This window comes from Copadichromis virginalis, linkage group LG13 (genome assembly GCF_057382275.1).
Source record: "Copadichromis virginalis isolate Kocher_CV1m ecotype Utaka linkage group LG13, C_Virginalis_male_GT1.1, whole genome shotgun sequence".
NCBI classification, from domain to species: Eukaryota; Metazoa; Chordata; class Actinopteri; order Cichliformes; family Cichlidae; genus Copadichromis; species Copadichromis virginalis.
Genome location: NC_140630.1, coordinates 20,541,070 through 20,560,772, shown reverse-complemented (window position 1 = coordinate 20,560,772; position 19,703 = coordinate 20,541,070). Strand labels below are relative to the sequence as shown.

General features: G+C 37.5%; 1 protein-coding gene across 1 annotated transcript in view; it reads left to right on the top strand.

Annotated features, from left to right (window-relative positions):
• Positions 1–19,703, top strand: part of eys (EGF-like photoreceptor maintenance factor) — a 176,578-nt gene that overhangs the window by 28,330 nt on the left and 128,545 nt on the right. The window contains exons 9-18 of the mRNA XM_085477940.1: positions 3,273–3,412; positions 4,487–4,650; positions 4,806–5,059; positions 7,100–7,204; positions 10,806–10,928; positions 12,775–12,888; positions 15,491–15,598; positions 16,141–16,374; positions 17,666–17,788; positions 17,891–18,004. Of these exons, the coding sequence (XP_085334066.1) occupies positions 3,273–3,412; positions 4,487–4,650; positions 4,806–5,059; positions 7,100–7,204; positions 10,806–10,928; positions 12,775–12,888; positions 15,491–15,598; positions 16,141–16,374; positions 17,666–17,788; positions 17,891–18,004 (1,479 nt within the window). The remainder of the gene's footprint in view (positions 1–3,272; positions 3,413–4,486; positions 4,651–4,805; positions 5,060–7,099; positions 7,205–10,805; positions 10,929–12,774; positions 12,889–15,490; positions 15,599–16,140; positions 16,375–17,665; positions 17,789–17,890; positions 18,005–19,703) is intronic.

Genomic DNA, 19,703 nt, shown 5'->3' with positions numbered 1-19,703 from the left:
CGACTGACGGGAGCTTTCTGTTGTTGGCACAGCACAGTTTCTGTGTCTGGCAGTTGCTTTTGCCCACTTTACTGGAACATTTCACTGCATATAGAGACCCGAGACATGGTGGGCAGAGCATCTCTGTGTCCAGGTGACGCTTCTCTCGCAAGAATTTGCTACTGTTATTTTTAGCTGTTGTAGACTCTTAGGGGAAATGTAACACTCATGGTAATGAAACTCTGTTTGTTCACTCTTGTTCAATTAAACATTAAAGCACAACATCAGTGTTAATGACACACAGGTCACAGAGTCTGTTCGCCTCATCAGTTGCTGAAGCAAGCCACATTAGAGTCACAATTTAAGGTGACATTCAGAGGTGGCATTGTATTTTTAGCAACTGATGAACTGCCAGTCCTTGAAGTATCAAAGGTATAACTCCCCATTGTCTAAGACTGTGAATGATACAGTAGCTTGGAGTATTATTAATTCATCTATTTCCTACACTGCTTATTCTTTTAGAGGTGTTGAGAAGCAGAACACCTTTTATTTACTTTTTAAGGACCACACACAAACTGGTGGAACTTGTAGAAGCACATGTATGTGATGAACATAACCACATACCCTAACCATAAAAAGCTTCATATATACACTGAATTAACTAAAGGTATTCAAATGCTTATTGACACAAATATCTAATTAGTCAATCAGCAGCTCGATGCATTTAGGCATGTAAATATGGTCAAGAAAGTCCAAACTGAGCAATGGAGAACAAAGGTAATTTCAGTGACTTTGAAGTTGGCATGGTTGTTAGTGCCAGACGAGCTGGTCTGATTACTTCAGAAACTGCTGATCTACTGAGATTTTCCCACATTACTCTCTCTAGGGTTTCGAGAGAATGGCCCCAAAACAGTGAAACTTTCCATTGAGCAGCAGTTCTCGAGTGAAAATACCTCGTTATTGTTAGATTAGAATGACCAGAATCCTTTGAGCTGATAGAAGGCCAGCAATAACTCAAGTAACCACTCATTACCACCAAGGTTGTACCAAGCCAAAACCACCAACCAACCAAAAGAGCATCTCTGAACACAACATACCAAACTTAAACACAACAGCAGGAGACCACACTGGGTACCAGTGTTCTAAGTACAGGAAACTGAGACTACAGATAGCATGGATGGACTGTCAGAAATGAACAGCAGAATATTTTTGATATATCTGATGTGTCTCAATTTCTGCTGCATCACTGAGTTAGTAGAATTTTTCCATAAACCACATGTTGTAATGGTTTTGGGCAAAATATTCTCATTAGACTTTTTCATCTTAATACCAATTGAGCTTTGTTTAAACACTATTGTTACTGGCCATGTCTATCCGTTTTTGACCACAGCATACCATCTACTGATGGCTGCTTCCTGCAGGAGTTCTCTATTCTCGCCTCCACTAGCATCACATCTTAATATCAGTATGGCTCAAATTATTGAGGAATGGTTTCCAGCGCCTTGTAAAACTATGCCACAAAGGATTAAGGCAGTTTTGAAGGCAAAAAGAAGTCCAGCCCAGTACAGCAAGGTGTAACTAATGAGGTGGCCGGTGAGTGTACTGTAGTCATCAGATCATTATTATTAGAATTTTGTCAATTAAATTATTGCTTCTACTGTTACTATAAAAGATACAATTACTGACCCTTGCATCAAACCTTTAAAGCATAATGAAACTATGTTAACAAATATGAATTTCTTAAATATGGGAGAACACACCACAGTGAGGCTCATCCTAGTATCCACTATGCTGGTAGTCTTAATGAGAATCCTCAATTTCATTCTCTGACCAGCAATTTTAAAAAAAAAAAAAGCAGAAAACAATCCTATGAGCACTACTTTGAGTTGTATTTTTCTTTAGCTTTAGACATGACTGTCCTTTTGGGGGGATTACTGTAGTGTCTGAGCAGAGAGGGGAGGGCTGATGGTTATGTCATTGTTTGGACTGAGTGGGAACCTCCCATCACAGATGTCAAGTTGAACTGCACCCATGACACCCTATAAGGCTCAGCAGTTACCGTGTCCCACCCCCGTTACACCTGCTCTGTGGGCTGAGCAGGACTGTACCCCTCTACACCAGCCAGGCTGAATATTTAGGGACAAACATATTTAAAATATCTGCCTCTGATAGCCGTAATTCCCCTTTTACTGTTGATATCAACACTATGTCAATATTGCACAATGTAGGCCTAATCCAAAAAGCTCTTAAACATGTAAGATGATTACAGAGCCGCTATAGTGATGTTGGACAGCTTACGTAACACACATATTTTCCTCTATCTCCTATATTTAATATGAGATATCCATACTTTGCACACAAGCTGTTGTCTTTTCTTTTCCGCCGTTCCCATTAGTTGTTCTTTTCCGCAGCCTCTGAAACTGCCTCTGCAGCCTGCCATAATCCCTGATCATGAATCCCTAACTCCCTGAGTAAACTGGTACTAGATGTGGCCGCAGATCCATGGTAACAAAATTCCACAGGGCATACCCTGGCTTTCCAGCGTTGCTGCTAAATCTCATCTGTTATCTCAGTAAACCTAAGCTTCTTCCGCTCATATGCCTCATCTGCTGCATCTTCTTATGGTGAAGGGAGTTCTGCCATGTGAAAAAATAGCCCACAGACTGCTGGACCAGAGTACTAAGAAAAATCTTGGTGCATGGCTGAAATTATAAACCACTGTAACTGTGACCTTTTTTTAAAGCACATCCTGCTTTTGACTATATTATGTTGTTTAAACATAATAGAACAGCACATGTGTAGGGTCAAAGTAATGCAGTATTCACTCGCTTCAAATATACTTAAAGGGTATGCTAAGTGTACCCTCTTGCACAGCAAACATCAGATATTATTTCTTGTTTCTTGTAGGAAAAAGGTCTGCTCTGATACAGTAAACCTTTTTTATCAGCCACAAAGTACGGTATACAGATATGCATTTTTTTCAACAGAGCAAGAAAGAGGAGGAAATGAAAGCGCATTACTAGGGTTTGCCTGTTCAGGTTTAAATTAAAAATTCAGAAGGCAGATAGGGGGGTGGAGGACACTGAGCATCATCGACTGAGCTTCAAAATGAGGCCAATCCTCCCGCTGACCCACAATTGGGTCAGTTTTGCCCTTGTTTCTTAAATATATAGAGGAGCAGCCTTAATTCCATGACTTATATTAGATACTAGTGGCACTGATTTCAGGACTTCTGTTTTTTGTGGTCCAGCATCGCTCGAGTCAGATTGCATGTATTACATCTTTTCTTGCAGGTTTTCAAGGAAAGAGTTGTGAAGTTGACATAGATGCTTGTGCCCTGTCCAACAACACATGCCCACCAAATACTGAGTGTTTGGATCTCCCTTATGGGCTTGAGTATATCTGCTGTGTACCCTGTCCTCAGCACCTTCAGGTGTGTAAAAAAAATCTTGACGTGCTTTTTTTGTCCTCGTCTACTGTCTGCAAATATAAATAAGCTCACTTCTCAGTAATATCATTTTGTGGATTTGTTTTATTTTTTTATGCTAGACAAAGTTTTGGATATAACTGCGACATATCTCGACAAACTAAAACTTCAGAAGGTGTGGGTTTCAGAGAGTCAGTGTTTTTTCTGAAATGGTGAATATTCTTTCATAATGGTTTTCTTTTATGAATAGAAGATTGGCACCAAGTGAAAATCCCTAAACATAGCAATCATCGGATGTTGCGGCTGCGCTGGTGACATTCGCTGTGCGAAAAATAAAAACAATAAAAAGCATAATGTTAACAGTTAGTTAACAGTGTAGTAAATCTTAGATTTTTTTTTTTTAAATGCAGTTTCCATATATAGTACATAAGAAATTATGTTGGAGGAAAGCAACGCTGGAATTGTCTTTGGCAGGATTTTTGGATTGTGTTTGGCATGAACAACGTTTGCACATTTACAGAACTGAAAAGGCCACCTGATTTGGATGTATATGTTTGTATGTGTATATTATGTATGCGTAAACAGAGAAAGTGCTTCAGATGACAGATGGAGATGATCGCTCACTGTGTAGCAATGCTTGTGTTGGCCCTTGTACAGAAGTGCCATGATGCCTGTATTATAGACCTTTCCACAAGCAAGCTTTTCCCCTGCCCCTTTGTTTTTCCCCGGTGGCATCCACATGCTGGCAGGTGTACTTTTATTTCCTCTCGGGAGGTTTAGCCTTCAGTGACCATTGATCTTGTCTTGTATGACATGTAGCTGCTACATGGAATCCCGAGTGACCCCAGTATAAAGCATGAATCAGTATTCATGACTTTGTCGTGCTGTTTTAATGAAGCTCATTTTCAGGGATCCAGGGGCAAGAAATGATTCGGAGAAAAAAAAGATGGTTATATTTTCTTTAATCTGAATAAGCTCAGCCCCATTTAAAATATCATACAAAATAAAAGAGTTGCACATGAAAGAGCATATCTTGTTTCATGATTTGTGTATCTAAAAACATCTATTTCCAATCAACAGCCTTGTGCCTTTGGAGGACGCTGTGTGTTAAATAACAGCAATGCTTATCGATGCATCTGTACCCCTGGATGGTCTGGGCAGGACTGCCGCGTAAATGTCAACGACTGTATTGAACATGGGTGTCAAAATGGAGGCACTTGTATGGATGAGATTGATGGTTACAGGTTAGTGTTCAAATCCTGATGGTCTTGGGGCTGTTCTGCCACCAGAATGTCAATGATTGTAAAAGCTGTTACATTTACTGCTCTTTTCCTTCAGGCTTGAAAGAATTCTTCTAACTCTATACAGTATTAAGAGATTCTCTTTGATCTGTTGCTAGCTGCCTTTGTCCTAGAGGATACACAGGCATCTACTGTGAAGAGGACATTGATTACTGTGTTGACCACCGCTGCTCTGAACATGGTTTTTGTCTGGACCAGCAGTATAACTTCACCTGCCGTTGCATGCTTGGATTCGAAGGACTGCTTTGCGAAGTGGAAATAAATGAGTGCCACAGCCTCCCTTGTTTAAATGGTGCCACCTGTGTGGACCTAATCAGTGATTATCGGTGCCACTGTCCCCCAGGATTTGAGGGTATGAGACCATCTGATGTGAATGCAGTGCTGTTTACAATCATTAATAGTACCAGTGACAGGAATATGAGGTTCTCGAGCAGTTTTTAGTGTGCTAATTATGGAACATATAATTAGCAAGTTTATCATAATTTTTAATGAGTAAAGCAATAAAATTACAATTTTATAGGCAGTCATGTTAAAGAGAAATTTTTTACATGACTCTTTGCAGTCCTGTGAAAAACGTTCCCCCTTACTGCATCCATGTAAATTAAGATGGTAAGTAACAGCAAGGGGGGATGAGGAAGTGTGTTTTACTGACTGATCATTAGTAATTGTGAACACCTCTATAATAATAGAAGGTCAAATGTGAGGCCATCTGTCCGAGACCCAAAGCTTGAAAGAAATTGGCTCGACCCAAACAACAGGGCAGTGATCCCAAGCACAGCAGCAAATCTGTGGCAGAAAGCAAAGAATCACTTAATCAAAGAATCAGCCATTCATGCAGCTTTGTGTTAACAAGACCAGCAAACAGCCAAAACTTCAGCTTTAATAAAGTTGCCTAATAAAGTGTCCTCAAATGATGTACTTACTTTTTCACAGGACTTCTTTGAGTTTTCTTAATCTTTTTCCCCCCACTTTATCTATATATGGTCGACATCTTGCTGCCTTCACCGAATTACTTTTTTCCCACGTGTATCTGGTTCCATTCCAACTTTTCATTATATCACTAAGCACTGCAGAGTGAAAATAACTGTTAGCTAAATAACAAAAATGAAAAAGATTCAGAGTGTGAGGAAAAATCCTAGAAACATTCCTACAGAGTGTCAAACACACGCCTGATCACCTACATCAGAATTCCCTACAAAGGAGAGATTTGCAGCTTCTCATTTCAAGTTGTTGAATTGCACTTGTGCACTGGGGCTGCTGTCTCATATACTGCTGTTAGAAACCCTTGCTGTTAAGGGGCCTCTGAAGAAATGCTACGTGCATGGCTTATTGGCTTTGCAAGTGATGGTGCAGCTGCTGTGGTAGGTCAATAGAGAGGAGCAGCTAAACTCCTGTGTGAAAACATCAACCTTAACTTGACCGTCGTTCACTGCATCATTTGCTAGTTTGACATTCGGTTGGATCACCTGTATCTAAAGAGCAATACAAGAGATTAAGAATATCGCATCAGTGGTTTTATAATCTGAACACTCTAACAGCTCTCAGAGTATACATCACTGTGGTCCCTGAATTATTTGCATAAAGAGATAAACAAAAACAAATTTTTTTAAAGCTACTTCACATATTACTTATTCAGTACCAACCTGATTTACAAGTGATGTGAATGTGTAAACAGCGGTGAATTAAAGTAAAATCAGTTAGCTAAGCTAATGGGGGTGGCTGATTTACTATTGAACTGGGTATACAATATCTAGTAGAGAATGTATGTGCAGGTACAGTCAGCAGATGCTTTAATTATCTGAGTACCTTACAGTACATGATTAAGGGAGTGCCTACCAGTGTATGGGGTCATGATGGTGAAAGTACAATTACCTTTGGTATAGACAGCCGTGCAGATAGACGAGCAGTGCCCGAGGATGTCTGGCTGTTAGTTCTCTGAGCTCTCTGGTTCACCGAGAACTAAGAGGGCTGAAATATTGCCAGAGGCCAGACCTGGCGCAGCTTTAAATTTGTCAGTAAAAATCTTTAATCAATTCCGTTCCTAACTCTTGCCCTGAGGATACTAAAACCAGGGCTACGGCATTTATGCATGCACGCAAGCAGCAACATGCTGAACACATAATCATTCAATCACATTTTAAGCCGCTAGAATCAGAAGTAATCAGCTGCCTCATGAAATAAAACCAGGTGCTGGTTTATTGATGTGATTCGAGGACAATAAGCAGAAATTTGTACTGCATATGTTCTGATTGTTGTTCTGGTTGCAAATATGAGTCACGTGTTGGACTTCACTGGAATAATTGTTAAACTGGCAGGCTGACAGTCACATCTGTGGTAGAGACATATTTAAAGTGTTTTGTTTTGTCCTGTAATACTGTATAAACCCCTGCAGGAAGGATCTGCTCTGAAAATGTAAATGATTGCTGGCCACAGCCTTGTCTAAATGGAGGTTCATGTATGGATCTGATAAATGACTTCATTTGTCACTGTCCAACTGGTAAGTATCGTCTACTTGTGTATAACTAACTATGTTTATAAAAATATCATGCTATTAATTTTCTCTATCGTTTACCATGGGAATAGCTGAAATTTCTTGCAGTTACATCCAACTTCTTTCTTTGCTTCTCACTTTTTTGTTTAAAATGCACAAAGTTACCAGAGATCTTTGTTCTTCAGAAAGTTTCAATGCAAGAAAAAGGTTCTACCTGAGGCAACTATAAATTGGTATTGCAGATTGGGGTTACAAAAAATAACTGTTAGCATTTTAAAATTTACTTTTTATAACCACGGTTGAAACTGATTGCCAGTAAACCCAGAAAAAAGATACGGCCTTTCCTGTTTTGTAAAACACTGATTTGTCCACATATACAGTAATTCAGCTTCTGCTTACTGTAGGTGTGAGCTTGTTCTTTAATCAGGTTTTCCACATTTAGCATATTTATAACAAATGTTATAAGAAGGGTCCATAATCAGTCCATGAGAGAGGGAGGTGCTGTAGTCCTTCGAGAGCAGTGGTAATAAAATACTGATTCATTACTTGATTGCGCGTCAGAATGCCACAGCCAGGCCGCTTGGCATAACACGTCCAATGTCACATTGAACTGCAAACAATCACAATCCACAAAACAGGATTTACAGATAAATATTTGAAAATAAATCCCACAAAACATAGGTGCTGACCGGACAAGAAAAAACACTTTGGTGTCGAGCAGTAGGTCATTTTGCCCATTTTTTTCTTAATATATAAAATAGTAGAAAAGTTGTATACAATATGCAATTCAAGTCATTTTGGTTCATTTTTTTTTAAGCACCAAATCCCAACCACAGTTGCCTCAAGGCGCTGAAAAAACAAATAAATAAACACATGTAGTTGAATTAAAAGTAACTTGAAACAGCGCCTGTTATACGTGTATTTTATGGCCTTGCGGATATTAAAAAATGCATCACTGTAAATAATCTGATCTTATTATTTTCTGCCTTTTTCTCAAATTAGATTTTGTCAAAAACAGAACACCAGTGTGTGAGTAATGGTTCCATTACGGTTATAATTTACAGACAGGTGCTTTTGATCACTTTATCCCGTGAGAAATTTAATTAGATAATCTGTCAAACATACATGCTTCCTACTACAAAAAGCACACAAAAAGAATCAGACAAGATCTCCTGTTTGTGTTCAAGTCCATTCCTGCCACCTTGTCTTGTTTGGAGCTACAGTCCATCATATATGTGTTTTCCAGTTTAGCTTGAATTGGGTGACAGTATTTAATTTTTTTTCCAAATGTATATGAAACAGAATTAGATTAGAAGAGTTGTAAAGATTATTCAATCAAGACTGGCCAGTCTTATAAATGTGGTTTTTTTAGAGACAGAAAAAAAAGTTTAAGCTGCATCTAGATGGGTAAACACATTGGCAGTTGTGCTCATTTGTTGATCGCAGCTGTATTTCCTGGGGGATTCCCAAGTTCTGTGAAGATGGTACTTGTTTAACTCAGCAACTGCCCACATTCTGAAGATATAATATTTTAGTTAAGAAGAAATAGAAAAATAATATTGCAATACAGCACTGACGTCTCGCTGTTCCAATTTAAAAAAAAAAAAAAAAAAAAAAAAGTGCACCAAATTTTAAGGAATTGAGAGTGTTGTAAAATAAACCAAGGTGTAAATGTGCAAGACCTAAACTGATTCATACAAATGCAGCTAGTTGGATTATTAACATTTAACATGAACTAAAGGCTAAATGGTGTTATGGCAGATTACCTGAATTGAATTGTGTATGAACTCAGTGACCACTTTGTTGGATGCACCTTGCTAGTACCTGACATTTAAGTACAACAAACTTATTCAAGAAAGCAGTTTGAGATGATTTGAGCTTTGTGACATGACGTGATATTCTGCTTCAAATAGCCATTGGAAGATGGAAACAATGTGACCATAAAGGGATGGGTGTGGTTTAAAAGATCATCAGTTGGTATTAAGGGTCTCAATCTGTGCCAAGAAAATATTCCACACACCACTGCCTACAAGCCAAAAATGGATCTATGCTTACACCCTACCATTTGGTTGTCTGAACAGAAACTGACACTTACCAGACACGGCAACCTTTTTTCTAATTTTCTGTTGTGCAGTTTTGGTGAGCCTGTATGAATTGTAGCCTCAGTTTCCCGTTATCAGCTCACAGGAGTGGCACCCAGTGGATTGTGTGCTCAGTGAGGATCTTCTGCATACCTTGGTTCTAATGCATGGTTCTTTGGGTGACTTTGCCTGTCCTAGCAGCCTGACCATTCACCTCTGTCCTCTGACATGAACAAGGCACTTTCACCAAGAGAACTGCCGCTCTTTTTTTGGACCATTCTCTGTAAACTTTAGACCTGGCTGTGTATAAAATCCCAGTAGATCAGCAGTTTCTGAACTGCTCTGCCCATCTGGCTCCAACAACCTTGCCATGTTCAAAGTCATTTAATACACCTTTATTCTCGATTCCGATGTTCGGTTTGACGTTCAGCAGATCTTCTTGACCATGTCTACGTTCCTAAATGCATTGAATTCTTACCTTGTAATTGATTGGCTAATTAGATAGCTCTGAACAGTTATACCTAACAATGTGGCCAGAGAGTATAGTTTGTACTCTACCATGTTACCTAACAAGCAGATCATTAATGAAGGCTAAACCCAAAACTTACTCAATGTAAATGCGTGTTTCATTAGAATATCTTGTGGGTATGAATTTTGAAACCAGAAGAAATTTTTTATAATTTTTTTTCATTCATCTGAGGACTGAGCCACTAGTAGGTGTCAGATAGGATAGGGAGTCCCACTTGGAGATGGTGACACTGTAAATGTGACATTCCTTCATGCAACATTAACCTCAGAGTGAACTGCATGCACAATTGGTTATTAAACACTTCTGAAACACTCTGTTGGAGGCAATAGCTGTCCATTAACTAGCCAAGGTAATACATAATTTAATGGGGAAAAAGGATAGTTGGAAGGTCATCAGATGTGCTGGTGGAAAGTAAGCTGGTCTGGATTCAGGTTACAGTCTAAAGAAAGTGAAGTCCACTTCTAGCTAAATGCATTACACAATCCAAGAGAACTGACGGCAACTTCACACAGATATTTGCGATGGAAATATAACTAGACTAGCACTATCATATTTTTTCAGTATTACTCCATATTAGTTTTGCCCATATTAAAAGGTGATCTATTTTAAGACTCTTCCCATTCATATTTATCTATTTTTGGAAACGTTTAATGCATACCAGTCTCCAAATCTGTCTGTTCTTTATTTGCAGCAGTAGATATTGACAGAGGTATCTATCAGTGACATGCAGATGTGCGTGTGTAGGGGTAGATAATGTGATATAGATCAGTCCGGTGTGGTAGGTCCCTGTCAATGATTCACTCAATTAGCATACTGCATAGCAGGTAGATTGCAAGGAGAAAAATCAATACGTCCATTAATCTGCTGAATAAAAGCTGTCTTTATCTAATAAAACATGCAGCCATAAAGGTGTGTTGCATTTTGTGTGTTTATGTATTCAATGCTTGTGCCTTGATTCCTCAAGGTTTTGCTGATTTTTGCTTTTGCATTGTTTCAGGGTTCAAGGGGAAAGATTGCTCTTTGGATATTGACCTTTGCTCGTTTGGAATGTGCAGTGAACATACATTAAAATGCACCAAGACCAAGGATGGACAGAATTTCTCTTGCACATGTGAAAGAGGTGAGCAAGTCTTTTAACAGGTTAAAAGTAAGCACACAAATCTGTGTTTTGCCTGCTTATTTGTCCACATATTTACAGTGAAAAAAATTACATAAAAATGAAATTGCCTCCACTGACTCACTGGTAAATTAAGCTTCGCAAATGTCAGTTCTCTGCAAATCATTATTTCATTAGAAAGATCATCACTTCATGCCTTACTTTACTGCAGAAAAATTTCTTCTTTTAGATCATATATTAAAATTTGCACCTACACTGATGCATTATGTTTTTTAAGTTCCAAACTGTCTGATAAAAAAATGCTGATTTTCAAAGGATGATGTCACGGTTTCTTAAAAAAAAAAACCCAAAAACTTAATTTTGTTTGTGTGTCAGTCAAATCTCTTGGATTCCCTTCCATGTGGATGTCACTGTTATCACAGCATGTCGCTGCCAGAAGTGACAGGGATAAGACAAGAGTAAGTGGAAGGGGCTTGATCTCTAAGATACTCTGAAGCTTGCCAGGGTTATCCAGGCTTCAGAGACTTACAAGTCAGTAGCGTGTGTGAGTTTGGTGCTGTGTAAGTACACACAAGGGGAATCATGCAGTTTTTTTTTTCTGGATGTAGTTAGGGTACTTGGAATAATAAACATTTGCTAGCCATACCAGTCATAATTCAGCCAACACTAGTCCTCAGCAGCACCTCTATCTCTGCAAACGAATGGTTGTTACATAAAAGTCCATGTAACCTAATCAATAACCGTAACTTCATTACCCCCGTTGCATTTATGCTCGGCAGATGTCACAGTGAAGGATCGTGAGTGATTTCTTATGTAAATGCAAGCAACCTGCAGCTAGCTGCTCTCCCTAAAACACTTCTCAAGGGCAAGCTGTGAGGTGCTGTTTTGTTTAGATATTTCTTGTCGACAGTCTTGGCATCCATATTATCTAATGCTTTTGAGCCTAAGGTGTTGTAAAACATGTTACTCATGCCCCTCACTATACTCACTATCCCACGCTGCCAACTTTTTGACCTAATATTTAGTACATACGCTAAAGCACACCCATCCGTGGTCTGAGAATGAACTCAGATTGGTCGATTTTGCATGCAAATGTGTAATTTCTATATGAATAAAACATGAAAGTTGATTGGGAAATGTTTCATTTTGCACTGGCATTACATTAAGAGAGTTTAGTGAATGAAGTTATTTAACTCAGGATTGTAGAACACAGCAGCTGGGTTTGTTTTCTTCTGTTTCTCTTCGTTTTAACCCCGTGACTTTTATTGTGCAAACTTATAAACTTCTTTTCCTGCAGTAAGACAAATTCCTTGTCCTTTTAATCTTTGCTAAATTTCTAATTGTGAAGGTCATCTTCAGACCGTTACATTTGGATAACTGTGTGTGAAACATTGTGTACACTCAAACAACTACTCTGTGGCAGATAAGTGGGACATTAACCCACACACAGCTTGTGTAGCACCAGAAATAATGTGCTTAAAACACTGGCATGTTTCCTCTTTGTAATGGCCCGCGTGAGTGTGCTTACATGTGTGCGCTGATGCATGTTATTTGTTTTATGCGGTTCTCTTTGTGTATTGATTGACTTTGATCTTAAAAATCACTGGATTTGGCTTGTTTAATGTAATAAATCAGAAGGGCAATGACTGCCTCTTATTAAACATGATTAAATGATCCAGTGAGCTGAGTCTGCATGTGCCCAGCAAGTTCTTTGAATCAATACGAGCTTTGAAAACCAGCTTTTGTTTGTGAAAACAAAGTCATGCTGATCCTAATTGACTGAGAAATAAAACCAGCCAAAAAGGATTCAAATAACGCTTTTTTTTTCTTTCTTTCTTTCTTTCTACAGGGTTTGGAGGGTCGTTTTGTGAAGTAAATCTTAATGAGTGCCAGTCAAACCCATGTCAGAATGGTGGCATTTGCGTGGATGGCATTGACATGTATCAGTGCTTATGCTCAGAGGGTAAGTTGTAATGCAATTATATGTCCCAAAAGTCAAGATAATATCATTATATTGCTTATTCAGACTTTGTTGGTTTTTAAGTGGGCAGTCAAGCAATTGCAGCCCTAAAGTTATAACCATGGTTTAAATGAAATAGCTATTCAGAAACACTTTTACATTCTTTTCTTTTTTCCATTTGGAGGTCGTTTTCTTATTCTTAGGGATAAATGGGCAAGCAGAGATGAAAAGACATTGACTTATTTTCACTGCAGCTGCGATTCAAGTGATTCGCGAAGCGAGGCTTTTTATTTTTTGCTACAAAGAAAACTCTTATAAAAGTATCCAGGTGACAAAATGAGGGCACCATCACCATTTGTGTACTTTACTGTAGACTGATACTTACTGTAAGACATAATACTTTGTTTAAACAGAATTGAATGTGGTAAAGAATTTTTCTTAATTGCTTTGTCGCTTCTTCTGCCTTTTTTAAAGTAGCCGAGCTCTAATTTCACAGTGATATCTACTTCAGTTTTAATCTCAAGAATCAAAACATCTGTAATAGTTTACTGTATTTAGAATAATTTTAGCAATTGCAACACATATTTTTATCTACCTTACAGCAGTTTCTCCAAAATTCTCATCTTATGAGCTCATTAATGCATGAAATGAACTGAACCAACCCCTCCAGATTCCTCTCCCCTGCACAAAAAATCTTTTCACTATGTCAGAAGAATGCACGGTACATTCAGTAAGTTTATTGCTTTCAAGTGAACAGTGGAATTCTTGTGCATTGCATTGCAGCACAGACTCTCTTAGATCTATTGGATTTGTCCTGAACAAAAATGAAATAACTAGTGTTATCCACACAGGCCTTCACGGAATCTGCAAGGACTCAATTCCAGCATAACTACATAAGATTATTGTTCCCTGTCTCATTTGTCAGGATAGAATTTTGTCAAAATTGAAACGAAGCTAATAGAGCTAAGAGCAGAATTCAATTAAAATCTGTGTAAAGGTACTGTACTCTCCCCAACAGCTGTTTTTTTTTTTTTTTTTTTTAACCATACAAAGCTGATTGCTAGCTTTACTCAGGATAATATTCAGTTAAACATTTTGAATCTCCTGGTTTGCAGTTCAAGGTTGGCAAGTATTTGCTTAGATTTCTCCGATCACATAAAATCATTCAATCAGAAATTGTCACGTGTGTCATTAGTGTAAAAGAAATAAATCACACCTATTTTTCCTGTAATTTCTTGGTCCGGTTGACATCTTACCTGTGAGACATACCTCTGATTAATCTGTGATTGTGGGTGAAGCCTGTTATGCATTTTTAATGAAGTCAGGATAATTGTCAAATTTTATGACTTGGAGAGAGGTGGAAATTGGTTCCATGGTCAGTTTGAGAAATGATGAGAATTTGACCTGCACCGATGGTGCTGATAGCCAAGCATTAGTCATGGGCCTCCTGTAGCTGCAGTGTGTGACAGTGCTAATGATAGTCATTTTGTAGCGTGACCACACGGTGGAATATATTTATGAGGGAATAAAATGTCAGAAATTGGCAGCATTCACTTTTACATGATGACTTCAACCTTTTAATTTTTTAAATATCAAATGTAGTGAGATAACTCAGAATTAACCACCATGAAAAAAAATCATAAACAGGTGAGCACGCAGAGTGAAAACATACATCTTATTTTCCTGTGGCACAGTGTATTCTCTACCTTGTTAACTTGTGGAAAAAGTCATGTAAAATTAGATGAAAGCCATAAATTGCTTTGGGTTGTAATTTATGGGTAATTAGTATCTTTTCAAGTCTGGTGTTTACTGACATTCACACACCATATCTGATATGTGATTTTTGCTTTTCTTTCCATACGAGGATTTAAGGGGCTGAACTGTGAAATCAACTATGATGAATGTGTCTGCACCAATAACTCCACATGTATTGACCTGGTTGCAGACTATGAGTGCATCTGTCCTGCGGGCTTTACTGGCGAGTTATCTGTGTTATCATTTTCACAGTGGGCCTTGATGAACATAGCCTAGTTCAATGAATGTTAAACAGCTATAACCATTAAAATATCTGGCTTTACTAATGTAAGAGTGTATCTAATTGATAATTAAAAATCCACACGTATAAGCTGAATATTGGATAAATCTGTCTACATATAGAACATGTGGTACAGAAATCCAAAACAGCACTTTATCCTCTTAATAAGCACAAAGTGCAAACATTTAAATTACTTTGGGTAATTTCCCTAACTAATACATGTTCATTTAGTTTTTTTAAATTAGGATATTAATGAAACTTTCATTCCAACCCATATATGTTTAACAAAGAAAACCCAAACATATTTTTCAATAAACTATGTGTGCTTTCAGCGGTGAGAAAAAAACTTGATAGACACTAAAAGTGCAAAGATATGGCAATTACACAGCATTATCTCCCCTACTGACTTCATTACTAAAACACACACTTCTCACTTTAATGGTCTTTCCTCGCTACAGTCAAATTCATTTGTGTGTCACCTTGTTGAGACGTTTCTGTACGTTTCCAGTCCTATCGTTCGTCATCACCTTGATAAATTAACAATCTTGTTAACAATGTTTACCTTTTCAGGAAAAAATTGTTCATTGTCCGACTCTCCGTGTACACCAGACCTCTGCAAAAATGGAGGAACCTGCTCCTACAGCTTGACTGGGGAAACGCAGTGCATTTGTCCGGCAGGTATTGAACGAGCCTTTACACAGCAGACTGGCATACATTTATTTAATCTTTGTTTTGACATATTGATCAGACGTACTCATTGCTCCAGTCACTAATCTATAAATGTTGAACAGTGGGCTTCATAAAAAATAGTATTAAGTTATTTAATCGATGTAGCCACACTGAGCATCACTTAATTAGACGCCCAATCCCTTTTGTAACTTCAGTCGTTAGTGCACATTAAAACATATCACTGTTGTTGTTTTCTGTGGAATAATCAACACATATTTTACCTCCAATTGAATATCATTAGAAGCCAATATACACATATTCAGATTGGTGAAAAGGCTGACTGTATGTTTTCCTGTACTATTTCTGAAGTCTCTCTTTGGCTTTATTGATATATACGCTGACTGGTTGAATTATGCAAGTCAGCAAGGACTAAAAATCCTGGCAATGACATATTTACATGAAATCACAATTCATGATTTTTGACAGATGTGGAACAGCTTACTGTACACAGCACATAGCATCAACCATGCCTTTGATCCCACCTCTTACAGGATACCTTGGCAAAGATTGCTCCTCATCGGTAAACCAATGTGTGTCAAATCCCTGCAACCCCGAGAGAACCATCCTCTGTGAAAAGCTGGAAAATACTTCTAGATGTGTGTGTCAACATGGGTACACTGGGCGGCACTGCAAAACACCTATAAACCACTGCGTTGATGGCCTGTGTCAACATGGTTCAGCGTGTGTCAATCTATCAGGAGGGTTCAAGTGTGATTGTTTACCAGGTGGGTTCATCACTCTGCAGGGGCTTGTTTCAGGTGCGGCATTTCCTTGAATGAATCATGTATATAGCAGACACACTCCCAGTTTGAGCCTTTTACTTGTTCAGCTTTCTTCTCTGTGGGAGTCTAATCTCTTTGGCCTTAAGCAACAACACATAACAGTCTTATGAAATGTGTAAGTCAAGGCTCAGTTCATCAGGTTGTGAGCTGACTTCAAAGCAGTGGTGACGTTTAGGATTCCTCTTTGCCCACGTAGACTCCACAAGTGTTCCTTTAGCAATGTATCCCTTTGATAAAATACAAGTAAGCACATCTATTATTATAACATGAAATATTTCAATCCGAAATTGCAGTCATTACTTCATTTCTATTTGATAAAAAATGCAACCTGTACTGGTGATTGCCGCACTTACTGTACTAGCAGTGGCCACAAAGAATTGTTATAACAAATGTTTAAACCTCCAGATCACACTGATAATTTTGGTACTTAGTAAAATGTTAATAAAATAGGACAATCTTTGCAAATTGTTTAGAAATGCTAAAACAATTTCATTAGCAATCAACTGTCGTCTACCTACAACATCTCGAATGACTAATTTCCTTCTCTAAGAAGTTCTTTCATAGCTTTAAGTGAACAGTGTGGAAGGCACTGAGGGTTCATTGCTTGTATGAAGTGCTGTGTTTTCATTTGAAAGTAAAACCAGTTGTTTTTTTTTTGGGTTTTTTTAAAACAGAAGAAAATTGTAGTTATAAAAAGCCTCAAACCAAACATGCTCATGACAAACATCTTACATTTTTAATGCATGTTGATTTTATGCTTAAAAGGTGCACTTTGGGGTTTTCTTGTAAAAAGGCTTATGTTTTCATTAATTATTTCTCCTATAACACACTGCAACAATAACCGCATGTCTTCCCTTAACATTTGCTTCCTCGCAGTCTTCTTCTTCCAAACCATTGTGGGTACTATGCATTTCTTTTTTATGGTATCAGCTTATCTTGCTCATGTGTGCACATGTGCAACCTTGCACAATAAAATATGTGCAGAAAAGTCCCAAAAACACTGTTTCAGAGTCCAAAATTCCACATAAATATTTACATTTTTGTTTTTCCTTAACAATAGTACACTCAGTGTACGTTTTGTCATTTTCTCGAGTTATAGAGATAAATAATATAACTTTCAGAGATTTAAAAAAAACAACAACGGTATGTTATCAAGCATCCTAAAGGGATAACTTTAAAGAAATGCAATGTAAAAATGAGAGATCCCGTAGAAACTCTCACCCTTTTTCCACAGGTTTAACAGGCCAGTTTTGTGAGATAAACATTGATGACTGTGAAAAAGAGCCATGTGGAGTCCTGAGCATTTGTAAAGACACTTTGAACGGCTACAATTGCTTCTGTGCACCAGGATTTATTGGTAAGTGAAAGCTATCTTGAAGTTATTCTTTGTGAGTTAAAGTGGCATTTTATTCACAGAAGCAATTTGTCAACATGCAGTCCTTCTTTTATATTTTCTTAGGAAATAATTGTGAGATTGAAGTGAATGAATGTCTCAGCCAGCCTTGTCGCAATGGAGGCTCCTGCGTAGATGAGCTCAACTCATTCAGCTGCCAGTGTCCCCCTGGGATCACAGGTATTTTATATGGTTCTTACCATGACTGCTCAAACTTATATATGTGACCTATGAAAATAAAGCTGAGCAAGAGTCACTCGAAATAACTGGCAAATGTCTATAAACATTAGCAAGCATAGTAAAAATATAATATCCATATATTATGTAATTTATTGTTAATGCAACACGGAAAAATGTATGTTTGTTTTTGACACAATGCCATGAATGTAAGATCATATATTAATTTAATACACAAATATGTATTTTTTTCTTGTTCTGTTTTATTACTATATAAAACTATATAGTAATGCTGCCATATATGTATATATACTATATACAGCTTCCTTAAAATGTATTTTAAAATATTTATTAAACAATGCTAGCAGTTTGATTTGTGATCCAATTTTGAGAAAAATCAAAGTGTTAAGAGTTTATTGCCCACAGCTGAAGTATGAAAATGATCTTAAAGTGCATAAAACTTTACAGGCTCAAGGTTGGATGTGGTGCTTCTGAAGTTTCACTGAATGTATTTAATGTCTTATAGTCATAGCTCTTGAAAAATGTTTCCTTAAACAGGTAATACAGTAAGTTTAAATTGTAATGCTAAAATTGTGTAAATATTTCCTTGCTGTAAATGTAATTTTTGGATTTTTGGAAACAAATATCTTTGGATTTGATGCCTCCAGATGTGGCTATTTTTAACATAAGTGTTGAGTAAAATAAGCAAAAGCAGTGTTTACTTTAACCCAACTACACTCTTGCTAATCAGAGGTATAAAAATGTAGTCTGTGTTGTCAGAGGAGAGCCAGAGGATGTTTATCCTTCTGAGAACTTCAATGCTGCCATTAAAATTTTCACAGATTATTTAATACATCTGTGCAAAGTAGAAATGTTTGTTTGGTATTGTCATTAGCACAATAAGGGATTCATAAACTCATAAGATGTCAGTGTTTATCTAAATAAAATCTAAAAGGCTTTGATATTGACATTTCATGGGTTTTCTGAACTGAAATCTAGAGGAAACTTCATAAATTTTACCAAATACTGACTTGAAAAGTGTTATTCTCTTTTTTTAATTAAAGACGTAATTGAGTCACCAAAATCAGAATAAATTCCCAGAATATAATAGAACATATGTCTTAGCAAATCTGCTTTAATAAAATGTCATGTAGCATTCATTACTGGACAAAAACTTTGAAAAAAAACCCACAAAAACTTGGATGTCTCGACTGTGCTAAAGAGAGATCACTTAGATAATTATTTCTGGGAAAGCTGACCGTCACTATGGGCAGCAAGACTAATCCGATGTGTTAATGCTTCCACCATGCAAATCTTTAGAAAAGATCCACAAAGGAGGAGATGAGGTTAAAAAAAACAGCTCTATTGTTTATAGTGTAACAAGTGCAGCACAAACAGTACACTGTAATTACATGGAATGTTGGTGTAATTCAAAGACCCGTTATCATTTTGGCATTTCACACTATGTAACAGCCTCCTCTAAAGCTTACAGAGAGTAAATGTGTGAAACAGCGATAGTGAAGGAAAAAAATCATCTTGCTGCTTGGTTAGTTTGCTGCTAATCTGCTCTCTATTTTGAGCAAAAAACAAGGACAGAACAGCAAGTCAATAGTCTGTATTCTATAGAATGTGTGTGTGCCCATCAATCATTTTATTATGTACACCTGCTCATGGTTGTTAATGCAACTATGTAGGCATAGTC